The 14,701-nt window shown below is 37.4% G+C and overlaps 1 protein-coding gene across 6 annotated transcripts in view; it reads right to left on the bottom strand.

Annotated features, from left to right (window-relative positions):
* Positions 1–14,701, bottom strand: part of LOC119782282 (VPS10 domain-containing receptor SorCS1) — a 324,729-nt gene that overhangs the window by 197,916 nt on the left and 112,112 nt on the right. For all 6 annotated transcript variants that reach the window (XR_005280651.1, XR_005280652.1, XM_038283182.1 and 3 more), the window contains exon 2: positions 2,231–2,298. Coding sequence is in view for 4 of the 6 variants with exons in the window: in XM_038283182.1 (XP_038139110.1) it covers positions 2,231–2,298 (68 nt within the window). In the remaining 2 variants the exon portion in view is untranslated. The remainder of the gene's footprint in view (positions 1–2,230; positions 2,299–14,701) is intronic.

Below are 14,701 nucleotides of genomic sequence, written 5' to 3'. Positions count from 1 at the left end.
GGATTTGTTTTCTATACCTATAAAAAATGCTGACTCTGCTTTTATGTAAAGCAATAAGGGACAGCTGACTGGTTCCTGCAGACCCCCTCAGATCATTTTATGGGTAAAAAGATTTCCAGCTGTTACCTCATGCAGTCAATGCCTACTTCAGGCTGAAATCTCTCCCTGAGGTGTGCTGGAAAGCCCTGTCCATAATGTCCCGGCCACTCATTAAACTATTCTCTCACTCAAAAATGTGAATCCCCTGTTCACTCATCTGTCTTTGTGTCAGGCTGTCAGGCCTCTCCGCACACACCTTTAATCATCCGTCCATTAGGAAGCCCTGTGTTTTCTCAAGTTATTAGATTGATAACTGGGTATAGAGTTCACCATTACAGGGATAATGTGGGAGCATCATGTGAGCCTCTCTGGATCCTCTGATCTAAGTGTCCGCCTGTAATGCTACGTTCAGGGCGGCTTTGTGAAGCAGCTACGCCTCAGGCAGCCTTTCACACAAAAGACAGGACAGAAATCCTTTCAAAACTTCCCTCAATCAAGTCATTTTTATTCAACACGATAACATTCGCTGGGAAGACTATTTGATATTCTTTAAAAGTACCCAACTAAAGAGGTTTTATTGAAATTCAATAACACCTAATTAATCCCAAAGGGATGTTGAATTATATTATTTAACTGAAGGAGTTTAAAAAAAAAAAACATTTCCAAAAAAAATATTTCCAAAATTTGTAATGACGGCTATGCTACGGAAGCTGGCGGGAAAACCAGTATTTGACTAATCTTTATTAAGGAAACGTTTTTTAAGTTTCATTTAAAGTCGAAATAATCCTAATAATCCTATTTAATCCTCTAATTTATTTTTCAATTTGTTATTTTCATAATTATTAATCTCTTATTAAAAAGCTGCAACTTAATCTGTATTTCAAAAATAAGTTAGACTACATTTTAATATGTTCTGTCAAAAAAAAGGAACTTATTCTTAAATCACGTAGAACACAACTTTCTTTGTGTAAATTAGATTTAAATTTCTAAAATGTTCAAGTTTTAAAAAATAACTTCAACTTTAAAGAAATGGAGGCCGTTTTATTCAAAATTAAAAGAACACTGTCTACAATCTTGGCTTTGTCCCTTTATATTCTAAATAATGTTTTTTCTGTGTCTGTTATTCTTTGGTTCTGTATGGAAGCCCAGAGCGGTTTGTCCCTTTGATACTTTTTCACGATGGTTTTCTCAAGAAAACAAGTTAATTTTTTTCATTATCTAAAGATAACGAAATCCGCTTTCTGGTGATAACGAGATGATAACCTTTTTTTATTAGAAAACCTATTTCTCGTCATAAGGAGATGATTGGTGTGTTACAACTGATTACATCCTTCAATACCACAAAAGCAAGAGTGAATTTAGAAGTATAAATCCTGGCAGACCATGAGTAATTCTGTAAATAATCCCATGTTTAACTTTTAGGTAACAAGAACACTGTGCTGGTTTGAGGATTTGCTTCCACTTCTGATTCACAAGCAATTAGACCTATGCCTCCGTGTGTTTTCTGAAAAGCCCTGGTGTTACGCCTGTAACAGGAATAAGATGGATTAACCCCCGAAATGAGTCCAGATTAAAGATTTTCATTAAAAGTCAGATTTGTTTCTACTGTATTCCATGCAATCCAATCATCCACCAAGACCTAACAATGATTGAAAAGAAAAAGGAAACTAAATAAACAGATTATCTGCGCACACACGGTACCACGACTGCACAACACCGGGCCCCCTCAAGCATGGATGGACTGGGAATCCAGGGCCGTTGGCCTGCCTCATTCATTACTCATACAGGTTAATCATCTCGTCATCTCAAGAAATCACTCACCGTTTTCTCGTAATAATGAGATAATTATCTTGATACCTTGAGGAAAAAAAAATGGTTTAACCGTGATAACGAGATAGTTATTTCATTATCTCGACAAGACAAAGAAAAGAAAAAAAGAAAGTCCAGTATGACTCTTGGCTCCCATAAGTTCTGCGTCTCGTTGAGAAAACACTAATGCATCTGATTGTGTGAGAATCTGTACTTTTGCCCCAATCAGAGCCTGGAGCGTTTTAAAATCCCATGATTAAAGGCGTGAGAAATGTGTCGACCACGTCTAACGGTCTCCTCAGACCAATGTAGTGTGTCAAACTCAGAAGTTCTCAAGGCTTTCTTAGAAATGTCATGATCTCATGAAGCGGGAGACTCTTACCTCCATAATGAACTCTCAGTCACACTGTTGAGGTTGAAGTCAAAGAGTTTGGTTAACATCAGAATGACCTGCAAGAAGAAAAAAAAAAGACGGCATACCGTTAGGTCCTAAATCTGATGATTCGATATTAATTTTTAGGAATGATGAGATGATTAAAAAGAAACACGTCAAGGAAGGAAGAAAATGTGGTTAGAAGAGTCAGATTTCAAACTCTTGCGTCGTTTTTTTTTTTTTTTAAAGGTGTTTTATTCGTCCTGCTGAGCCCCTCAGCTCAGTATCCTGATGCCTTCCAAGCAGAAAGACAGACAGATTTCATTTTGCTTTATATTCTTCATTTATCTCAAGCCGTTTCTCACCTGAATAAAATTTGCTGATGTTATCCATCAGGTTTATGGCCTGTAAATCCATAAAGGTTCTTATCTCAATTGCTTTATGATGACAGGAATTTGTGTTTTGCTCCGACTTACAGGAACATTTTCCATCGACTTTACATCCATTTGATGTGAAATGACTGGATGCAGTCAGCTGCTTTTACTCAGAAACTTTTTACATAATCGGACTCTATGATCTGATTGAAGTGTCTGTAAAAAGAATTGAGATGATGTGTTGTGAATTGGTACTATAGAAAAAAATTGCATTGAACTGGACTGATTGACATTTAACATGATTTCCAGTAAGGATGTCTTGAAAACAAGCTTTGTTCTTTAAAAATATTCAATATTAAAAATAACATTTTGACACCAGTCCAAATAATCTCTGATCTGTGCAGCCATTATTGCTTTTTCTTTCTCTACTCATACATTTATGAGAACAATGACACAATGATAGCAAACGTTATACAACTTTTAATAAAAAAAAAAAAAAAAAAAAAAACATTTAGTGACAAATCATACTGACTTAATAATGTATAGAATCTGTAGGAGGCCCGAATTAATAAACTTTTTACATGACATGAAGACATTTTCTGGCGTCTCCTCGACCCCAAACCCAGCTTCAATCATCTCAACAGTTGAACAAGGAAACGTCTTCAGCAATAAATCCAATATTGCAATAAAATAAATTACAATTTATTTAAAATAACTAAAACTACCACCTTTAGAATGCAGTTATTTTAAATGTAGATGTTTATTGTACAGAAAATCTCTCAAACTTGGTAATTTATTCAGTTCCAATCTACTGTTCATTTTTCCCTTTTCTACGGTGGATCCACATCCAGACATTAATTCATTTTTTCTTTTTATAGCTTTGGGTTCAAATAAACATTTTTTCCTCCACATTTTAGTTTTTAAGGTAACAGAAACTAAAATAGCAAACTTTAAATTTAGGTGTTAAGATTATATTAAAGTCACCATATATAAACATTAGTGATTTAATCTGTTTGAATAGTGTGGAAGGATGCAGGAAAACCGGTGAGATCGTCTGAGAAAAAACACAAGGAGCAGCAGTTGCTCTTCTGGCTTCAGTCAATATCGCCTGTTGGGGTGTCACGGTTCACTCTCTAAGTCTTTAAAGAGGACAGAAGAGGAAGGAAGAGGTTTTCAGCTCCCTTACAGCCTGGGGCCTGAAGCTGCTCATCAATCTGCTGCTTCAGGTCTGATGTCTGCAGAATCGACTCTCTGAAGCAGCCAATAGTGGATCACACACCAGCCGAGATAGATGTGTGCGCATCACAGTCTGGACCGAAAAAAAATCTGTAGCGAGAGCAGCGGAGGAAAATTCTGGATCAAATCTCGGCTGAATTTGCAGGAAAATTAGGGTTTTTTAATTGGAACACTTGTTATTATTTCTGATTAATTCTATCAACATTCAGGAGCAAAATTTCCAGTTCTATAAATTAAAGATCTACTGATTCTCCAACATTAAAAAGAAAACAAAACTCTGCAGCAAAACAAGTGTTTTTAAATACTTTTATCGGTAGATTGTCCCTTAATTAATAAACAAATAAGTTCATTGGCTAAAGGAAGCAGCTAAAAGCTGATAGTGGACTAGACCTGCCTTCAGCTTACAATAAACACACTGCAGTTGGTTAATAATTACAAGTTATTTCACAACATTAAATACTGATGAACTGGAGGAATAATTTAGACTCGGAATTAGAGTTTTGATTTTAGCGAATAATGTCGTATTTTTCTGCTTTGGATTTTTTCAGTCTATTTTAATCAATTAAAATATTACAGGTATTTATTAAAAACATGAAAAAATATAGGTTTGTTTATTAAAGCAATATACATTTACAGGTTTATTTATTAAAATAACTTACAGGGGAAATTCCTATAAACTATATATTTTCATTGATTTTTGGGAGTTTATAAATTAACTATATGATTATTTAGTTTCTAAGATTAAGTATGTAGTATTCTCAGTTTTTAAAACAAAGCAGAGTATCAGTAATATGAATAAATCTACTCCACCAATCCACAACTAATAAAAATACCAATATGAATGTGGCCGGCTGGAAGTAAATAACTGATATAATCTAAAGCTCTTCTTATGGCTCTCTCTCCTAAAAAACACAAATATCAGCTTCCTTCCAAAGTTCACACCATAAGATATATTTTTTTGCTTGTCAACCTCAGTATTTTAGATTCTTATCACTGAAATATTTTCTAAAAAACTTTTTTCTCTCTTTTTAACCTGTTAAATTGTTTAACATTGTTAGAATTCTTGTTCAAAGATTTTCCATTTCTTTGCTTCACTTACAGTAAAACTAAACCTTTTTCATTTTTTTTTTTTGCATTTAAAAAAACACAAACCTCTTAAAAATCAGGGTATAAACTAATAAACTACCTCTGAATTTTTGCTGGTTAATTTTATTTGTTTCTGGCCTTGAACAGAATCTGCAGGGTTTGTAAAGTCCATGAAGCATGCATTTTTTTAGTATTTTTCATGGATGCATAATGAGTTGAGCTCGATATCCAGCATAATTAATTTGCCCGACTTATAGTAGTTTTATAATCGTTGCCCCTGACCTCCACATAATAATTCAAATTATTAATGAGCAGTACTTAAGTGTGCAGTGATTCGTAATCCAATATATACTATTCTTTTATTAGAATCGTCAAGATTTTTCATAGTTTATTTTTGTACATATTTTAAATGACTAAGAATTATATATATATATATATATATATATATATATATATATATATATATATATATATTTTTTTTTTTATTATTATTATTATTATTTTTTTGTGATCAATTATGCCTAAGAAATCTATCTTTTTTTCATTCTTTCAAAATCAATAAGGTTTCTTATGTTTATGTAACCCAGGCTTTCCCTCTTTTAACCTGCAACTGGTGGAAGACACCCTATGGACTCTGCGTTGTGTTTTCTTTTGGGTGAAGGTGGGATGTGTTCCGTGCAGAAGGGGAATCAGACACAGGGCTCGTAGTTGTGGGGAGACCTTGGCGCGTTTATTCTGTCCACCTTACAGGCAGTAAAACACACTGTAAGAAATACAGCAGTTCCTGCACAAAAATCCCCTGAACTACGGTGTCCCCAACAGGACAAACATGTTAGAACTGCAAGTAGTGCCAGTAATTACAGAAAGCAAAAGCCACATCCTTTGGAACATTTATGTACTGGGTTACATTTACTTCATCTGATTCTTCAGAGCTTCAAACAGTTTTTTCTTTAGTTTTATGAACTCTGGTTATAATTTGAACAACTTTATTATTTGACTAATTTATTTTTTACGTTGTTTCAGTGGAAGCCTATTTGTAAGATAAAATATATTGAGTGTGCCTTTTATCTGCCTAAATAGGGGTGATTGTTTAGAAGTCTTGTACCAGTCTGTATGCTGCAGTTATGGAGTTAATATTGGGGATGACAGAAAGCAGTTTCCTCCCTACTCTAGAGAAGGGTGAAGGGAGGGTCATGAGAGATAAGAATGAGTTCACACAGCCTCCTTCATGTCGTGAACGGGAGACCTGCTCTGAGTGTTTATTTGGCTAAAATGTATGTCCTTGATGAAAGTTCTTTATGTAGGGGTGGGATAGTTCCAAGGTAGAGTTTGTGTATTGGGAGCTGGTGTATAAATGTACGTATCGAGCTTTGCCCAGTCAGAGCTCCATCTCTCCATCTGATGACGTTAAATAAGTTTGAACATTCTCTTGCAAAAGCATCTGCTTCCTCCTCAACTCTACATTTCTTAATTCTTTTACTGTAGGTTGTGACTCTTGTAAAATAAATTAGCATAATCAGCAAACAATACTCCTCTAAAGTCATTAGTATAGAACATAAACAATAAGCCACTTACTGTAAAGGGTTTTCTGGTAAAAAGTCACCAGAGACACTAGACTGTTGTTTAAGTGTCTCTTTATTCCTGTCCTTGCAGTCTGAGCTTTCAGCTCAGTTCATTCATTTCTGTTCTTCGTGTGTAAAAAAAAAAAGAGTTTTTTTTGAGGCATTAAAAGTAATTAGATTGATCAACTTTAAATAAATAAGGCTTATATATTCAGAGCACTCATAATGTTAAAGTGTCAGAGCCGAAAGCAGCTATAGGGGAAAATAACTGTCAATTAAATATATATGTGTCTATATTTGTAAATAAATGTCAAAATAAATGTATTTTCTTTCTTGTTTTCAGCTCATGTGACATTGAATATTTAATCTGTGAGAATACAGGTTTAAAAGTTATAAACTTTTTTTTTAAATAAAAGTATAAATCAAAAACAAATTCAAAGAGTAAAACTTGTAATAATAGTATTTGAGAAAACAGTAAAGTTACTCTCATCTCCTTTAAGAAGTTTCATGTGTAGATTGCTTTGTTTTTAAATACCCTTTGAAAAATGAAACAAGGTTCACCCCATAAAATAGAATAAAATGAAACAAGCATGTTATTTAACTAAGGTAGAAACTGTGCAAAATCAGCATGAATGTAACAACTTATTGAGGTTTTTGGGAACGGTGGTGGCTAAATCAAAAGTTTGCTTGTTATTCAGTGAAATTACTCCAAGTAAGAGTTTTTCTATTTTATGAAGTTATTTCCCAGGTAAAAGTAGAAGTAAAGTGCAGTAAAACTTCTCCTAAATGTACATTTTTGTCAAACGGTAACAGGTAAACAAAAAAAACATTAACATTAGCCATCTCCGTCAACAGGCCGATCAGAAACGTTGGAACAGAGGAGGTCTGCTTCCTGATCCAGGTTCCACAGCTGCAACAAGCTGTTCTTCATGCAAACTGCTGCTCTCTGCAGCTTCAAATGATCCTAACTGTTTCAGAGTCATTACTTAATCATATCCCATTGATTCTAAACACTGCATGGGAAACATTCCGGATTCGGTTGTTGCCCTGAAGGTGAGGGGGATGAGTGAAAGTAGGTCAGCCCGAGTCTTTTGGGAAACAAGCAGAGGCAGAAACATCTCATTTGGCTCGGAGCGTAAAAAGTAAAGCAGCGCAGAAACTCGCAGTGTATTTACTTTGTGACTGGAGGTGTTTGAAGCTCAGAAGAGGCTGAAGAAGCAAGAAAATAAGGTGTGGAGAAAAAAAAAACAGCCCTGACTGACTTAAGTTATGAGTTAGGTATTGCTCTGATAAGACTCGGGAAATCCATAGAGATACTTTGCCTGTATGAGTTATCTGATGACCTGCAGGTGTTATGGATAATATGGTGCAGGGGTCACTTGTGTGGCTGTTTTTACAACCGTTCACACATATATCTCTCTCATAAGTGCCTCTGCATCCTTATCTATGAACATTTTACGATGTAATAGCATAAGGAGCTGGAAACCCGCATGCATCCATGCTGGATGCCTCTGAATCCTGCCAGTCTCCATCAGTTTCCCCTCTGCCTTTCATAGCTGTGATACCTGCTCTGCCTGTTACCGTGGCAGCGGTTCAGTCACTCGATGACTTGTGTATGACTTTGTGAAAGTGTTGCGCCAGCGTGAGGCCGCAGTGACTACAACCCGAACAGATGCACTCTGGGTAGTGGATATTACATGAGGAGGTAGGGGCTCATTAGATATGCGGTAACATCTGCAGGCCCTGAAACCCTGGTGGTGCCGTGTAGAAGGAAGCCGTAGGGATGAGAGGGTTCGGGAGGTCATGGAAGTTTAGTAAAGAGTTGAAAAGCTGCATTGATCAGGAGATGGGGGGGACCTTATGTTCGAGCCAGACCCCTGCACGATAAGGACCAGTTGGGTCCATTTAACTTCCCACCCAGAAGCTTACAGCTTCTCTTTTCTCCTTCTCAGCTCATTATTTTCTTTTCACATCCCATTTTCCTCTCCTAGTCGTGTGTTTGTCAGAGAAAGCAGCTTGAAGATGAGGGTAATGGTGCAGTTATGGCTTTAACAAGTCTGAGCCAGTTGTTAGAGCGTCTGGGTGCAGGTGAAGGTGACCGGCTGGTTAAGGTTTCCCAGCTCAGTTTCTGTCCGTCGTTAATGTTGATAGACAGCGCACCGGCTCCAGACTCCGCATAAAGTCCCCTGAAAGGCAGAGGAAGCGACTCAGAGTCTTGTCTCCATCACTTCAAGGGCAGCGCCTGCACTGGCCCTTCTGTTTGCCACATATGGAGAGCATGTAGGAGGTCATCAGCGAGCGGTCCTGTCAGATGGGCTCCCACTGGAAAGTGCATATGTTCCATCACTGACCGTGCCAATTAGGCTTCAGGGCTTCTCCTACTGTAAATACCGCACAGAGACTCGGCTGTAGAAAGTGTCTCTGGACAGGCAGACTGTTCGGATCGACTGTGGAGCAAAGCGTGGAGGCATCAGAGATAAACAGCACGAAATCCAAACTCAATTTCCTTGTTATTTTTACAACTACATGCAATAAAACTGTTTTTTCAAAGATACACACTGCGAAAAATTGTTATCTAAGTAAGTAATTTTTTCCTAAATTAAGTTAATTTTTTCTTGAATTAAGCAGGTGAGTGAGACACTGCAAATGGAATAAGACAATTTACATTTCAAATAAGAAAACAGCAGATGCAGTCTCTTATTTCAAGTGCATAATATCTGATTATCTCATTTTAAGCCTAAATATACTCATTCCATTGGCAGATCATCTTATTTACTCAAATTAAGGGTAAATACACTTATTTTAAGAATTTTAAATCTGTTTTCTAGATCGTTTTTGCAGTGCAGAGAAGGTTAACATCCACATGGTTTCAGTTACACCACGCTTCTCTATAAAACGGACCTCAGTTTTTGGAAGTCAAATTAAACAGAGTTTATATCTGTGTGTTTTAACCTCAGTATAAATGCAGCTGTTCTGTAAACCTTAGAAGTTTGCTACAGAACATCAGAGAACTAATAATGAGAACCAAAGAACCCAGCAGACAGGTGAGGTTAAAGAGGATGGATTTATTATCTTTATTGTTTACTTAACGGTGCAAAGTGCTGCAAAACCTCTTGATCAGGACAGGTTCAATATACCATAATAAAATTCCCTTTCTGATAACATGTTTACTGCAGGTCTTTTCACGGGTTTGGAAAAAGATGTCATGTTTCTGTGCAGCAGCTGAATTGAACAGTACAGGAAAGCGCATCACGGCAGATACAGAATGTTTGTTCCAAACAATGGCTGGTGTGAAAAGTGCTGTACTAGTTTCACCCGTGGTGTCAAATTAGCACCAAATGTGTTTGGCAGCTCCAGAATCAGCAGTCAGTACTGCCCATCGAGCCCAAAGCAAAGAAACAAAGTTTGTTACCTTGTTAGTTAATAAAAAGCAGCATCTGCTGCCCAGAACTTTCTGAGCCTTGAGAACAAAATAAATCAGACAGCCGATGATATAATAATAATAAGTGATTAAAATTGAACTGTTTTCAATTCAATTAATTCCGTTTATTTCTATAGCTCCAATTCACAACACATGTCATCTCAAGACACTTTACAGTTCACCAGATCATCCAGTCAGATTGATTCAAAGTTTTCTATCTAAGGAAAACCAGTTGATTGCATCGACTCATTGACTCAAATACAATCCCTCACACTAAGCATGCTTGTAGCGACGGTGGAGAGGAAAAACTCCCTTTCAACAGGAAGAAACCTCCAGCAGAACCAGGCTAAGTCTGAGCAGCCATCTGCCGAGGCCGACTGGGTTTCAAGGAGACAGAAGCAGACAGATAAAAAGTAATTGTAAAAGGCTGATTGATCTCACATTGGAGAAATTTAACCCTGCGTTTCACCCATCACCCGGGAAGCAATCGCTTGTGGCAGTCTGTGGGAGTGGGTTTCAAGCTCTATGCCTTAACCACTAGGAATATTTGTTGGTAATAAATGTGCTCCTCCCTCCTCTGAAGTGATCAGCTCACGTTCTGAGTCAAATCTTCTTTTTGGTTAAAATAAAATAGAGCTAATTTACATTAACAGACTTTATTATTTTAAACTAATTTATCTCAGTATGATCATTTACATTCTAAAGGTTTTCCTTGCAGTTGGTTGGTCTAGATTTTCTCTCCTTTTTTACCCAAACATCTCAACACTGTTGCCTGATCCTGACCAGCTGCCTAGAGCTGCAACCAGAGTTTCTCTTAACAATCAGCTCCAGTTTCACTCAGTTCATGCGTCTGTTTCACTGAATGTGTCAATAATCAGGAAATCATGTTCACTATAAAGTAAATATGTTCTTAAATTCCCTAAATGTTGTACAACTCTAAAGAAACTGGGAGAACTGTTTTTTTTTATTTATTTTTAAGTAGAACCGAACAGAGCTGAGTGTTTTTCTCAACAGAAAATATCTGAAAACAGTTTAAATATCCTGTGTTCACACTGCAGGCAAACTTTTGATCGACGTCCATCTTCTATTTGTCATGTGGTCTAGAAATCTGCACAAAGAATAACCTGATAATGAAAGGTCTCCGATCAGCACTCACTCTGCTGATAAACCATCACCAGAATCGCTCAAAACTACAACATAGTTTACTGCAGGCAGAGGTGTACAGTAACTAATTATGGAGGCTTTTGCTCATGTGAAACATAGAAATTGTCCTTTTTTATCTCAAAATATGAGACATTGTTACTTATTAATCAAATTAAAATATGATCGTGATATATCATGAAATGATTTGTTTATGTGAAGAAGAGCTGCCTTTGTGTGTCCTGGTCAACATTCTCTTGTGGTCGCTGGTCATAAGGCTTTAAATTGTTGTTTGACAAGCTTTTTTTGTTGAAATTTTCTTTTTTATTTCTCTAAAGGTTAGTTTTTTTTTTTCTTTTTACAGATTTTCCATTGTCATTTTATTTAAATAGTATTTTACAAACCTCATTAATTCTTCTGGGGACAGACTTTCCCCTGGAGTTTGTAGTAAAGACGCATTTCTATTGGTCTGCATGGAGGTAAGCAACAACATTTTTTTATTGGTCAAGACAAACAGATTTGAAAATAATGTAATTTGTCAAACTTAGGGGCGGCGGTGGGGCAGGGCTTGGGCTGTCAATACAAATAAAACATTCCTCACTAATACTGTTAAGGTAACATCAGCCAGCACTGCTTATTATGAAGGCCTTGGGCAGATTTGATTGACATAGCAACGCACTAAGGCTTAAATCTGATTGGACAAAAACTATAGCCACTATAAATGTAATGGAAAAGGCACAGCAAAGAGAAATGCTAAAAAGTTAAGAAAATTGATTGTAGGGAATAAAATAATACAGTTGGAAAGAAGAAAATTAAAGGTCTAGGTTGTGAATATAGGTTACTGTTTCTGATTGAAGGCTTTGAAGAACCTGAACTTCCACCACTGAGTTCAGCGCTGTTGACCTTTGCCTCTCTCTGTCATCCCATTTCCTGCCTTACTGTGAAAGTAATGAAATAAGTGCCTCTAGAGCATAAAAAATAATAGAGGACGATTTTCTATTTCCGGGTGGATCATCTTAATAAGTGGTCCTCCTAACTGTCAATCATTCTGGTGATATGTTTGCCTAAGGCCGTACTACGTAAACGTCCTCACGTAAACATGTAAAAGACCCGCCCTCTCCAGCTAGTCCCGTTAGCTATCTTTTCCTGCCCACTTTCACGCATATATCCGTGTCGAGGTACGGTGTCAGACAGTCATTGAAGCTCAACTTTCTCAGCGCGGTTCTTTGAAAATGGCCGAGGGTCATGAGAGAAAAAGTGTCTACATAGTGTATGAGAAGAAAAGAAAGGCCTCAGGAGAGGCAGATATATCCCAGAATGCTTTGCGCGGAGGGCTCTACTTGATAAGCATTATGGGATTTGTTGTCACAGCAGCCCGCGGTCATCATAGGCCGTCTCTACCTGACAGCAGCGACTAATAACAAAGATGGCGCAGGCACCGCACAGTGGAGGAGGAGTTATGTGACCAGCAGAGCAAAAAGCAATGATTATCTGTCTTAACGGTCAGTTTACTGAGTTCCCTATAAAGTCCACTATATAGTGATTGAAGGAATCAGGGGTTAGGGTGGACATTCTTATACAGTAAGCTCATATGAGCTATGAGATCAGCAACTTTTAAACAGAGCGTGCAGAAGGAGAAGTGGGGGAGGGCGGGTCTTTAAAAAAATGGTAAAAATCGTTTAACCAGAGAAGAGAAATCTGAAAAAAATAACATCTGAGCACTTTATGATGAATATACTTTCAAATTTTCATTCATGTATTCTTTTTTGTGTTGTTTTCGTTCATTTACAAAACATTTTCTTCACTTGCAGCAATAATGGAAAGACATTCTCTTCATGATTTTATAGTTGCCAGTCTCACTTTTGTTCTGCTTAGAACATTCTGAGAATATCTACAGTATCCTTCATTGTTGGTGTCCAGAATTCCTGGATGAATTCAAAAACAAGTTTGTTATTTTTTTTGTTTCTGCTCACCCACACCTTGGAGTGAAGGGTATAATATAGACGTGACACTTCTGGTGCATGTAGAGTTTGTTTACTGGTTTGCATTCTCTGCATTGCATCTTTTCGATGTTGGATTCCTGGCAATGTTTCATAAATCATGGAGGAAGTCCAAGAATCACTGCAGTCAAAAAGCAAATTGATTTAAACACATGATAAACAAACTAATCGATCCCTACACCTATTTCTCCTTTCACCACCCACACATTCTTCTGTCTTTAAGGTAAGATACAGCTAAATGAAACCTGCTTTTATAGAGAGAAACCAGAGAGAAGCGCCTAAGGTGAGATCTGTACCCCTCTTAACTAAAGAGGAAACAGTGATGATAGACAGAACACACTTTTACTGTAAAATGTTAACTGGAGGTGTATTCTCATAAGCACATGTTTTGCCCCCTCTGGTAAATGTTGCCTGCATCTGCTGAAAAGCAGGGACAAAAGAAGCGCCTGTAAATGGAAGTACATTACTTTCAAAATGCACCCTTTATGTCCTTAAGCTGGAGTGCAGTGATTTAAAGGGATTTCTGTTTTCAAGCCATTTCCTCTCCCCTAATGAGCTGAAGCAGGCTGCATTATCAGTGTTTGCAGAGCTCACCTGCTGCACAGGACAGAGGCAAATGTTTAAAACAGCAGCCGCTCTGAATTTGTCAGCACTCCTCTTGCCTTTTCATGTCTGTCTGTCTCGGAGCATGACCACATCATCAAAAGCTGATTTGTTCTTTGCTGAGAACCCAGAGTTGTGATCAGCTCCTGCAGTGGACATGGTCCTGATGGATAAAGAGCTCATTTCAAAGAGAAACGTCTCTGGAGGATGTTCAAGAAGCAGTCCAAACATATAAAGAAAAAGCACAGATATATTAGTCATGCAAAGGAAATCTGAAGCTGGAGGTGCAGATCAGTCACTACTGTCTGAGCTAAGCTCCGGCGTATTTAAACTATCCCATTATTTCTCCTTTAATCTAAAGTTTGCCTTTGCTGCCAGCAAACACGGTTATCTGCTGTACTTTTGGTAATTGTCCTTGGATGGAGGAAAGAAAATATCATGGATCAAAATTCCCCAACATGCATATACAAGCAACAATTACCATTTCCCGCGGCGCCCAGAAGCCAAACAAACACCAAACGCAGGGTATTAGCAGACACTCTGACTCTCCCAAACGTGTCGGGTTCATGTTCTGCAGGGCATCATGAACTATTTGTTTTCCTCACATCTCATTTTTCATAATCATGTGAGAGCAGATTTCTCCAGGGGACAGATCCTTTCTGTTTTTTTGTTTTTCTTTTTTTCATTACTGTAGGAGCTCTGCAAGCTGCACCATTTGGTGACACACAAGAACGCTTAATGAATCTCTTTCATAGGATTCTTTTTAATCTGGAAAAATGAATTCTGTGAGCACAAACAGGGCAGCCCTCATATATAATGATGTAAACAAGTTCTACCTGCTGACGTCTGGAGATAGCTGGAACTGTCATGCTCACAGGGGGGATCGCTGAGGCAGAAACGCTCCTCTCTGTGGATTAGCCTGTCATATCTTCCTGTGGAAAAATGCACCACTTGTGCCTATTGCTCATATAAAAGTGAAACATGCTTGGGAAGCAGAGTTTTTTTTTTATTCCTTGTCACATACCTAAAAATAATCCATCTTCATTGAAATGGAATTG

Source organism: Cyprinodon tularosa, unplaced genomic scaffold (assembly GCF_016077235.1).
Source record: "Cyprinodon tularosa strain WSP-4 unplaced genomic scaffold, ASM1607723v1 ctg190, whole genome shotgun sequence".
Lineage (NCBI taxonomy): Eukaryota > Metazoa > Chordata > Actinopteri > Cyprinodontiformes > Cyprinodontidae > Cyprinodon > Cyprinodon tularosa.
This window is presented reverse-complemented; position numbering and strand designations above follow the sequence as displayed.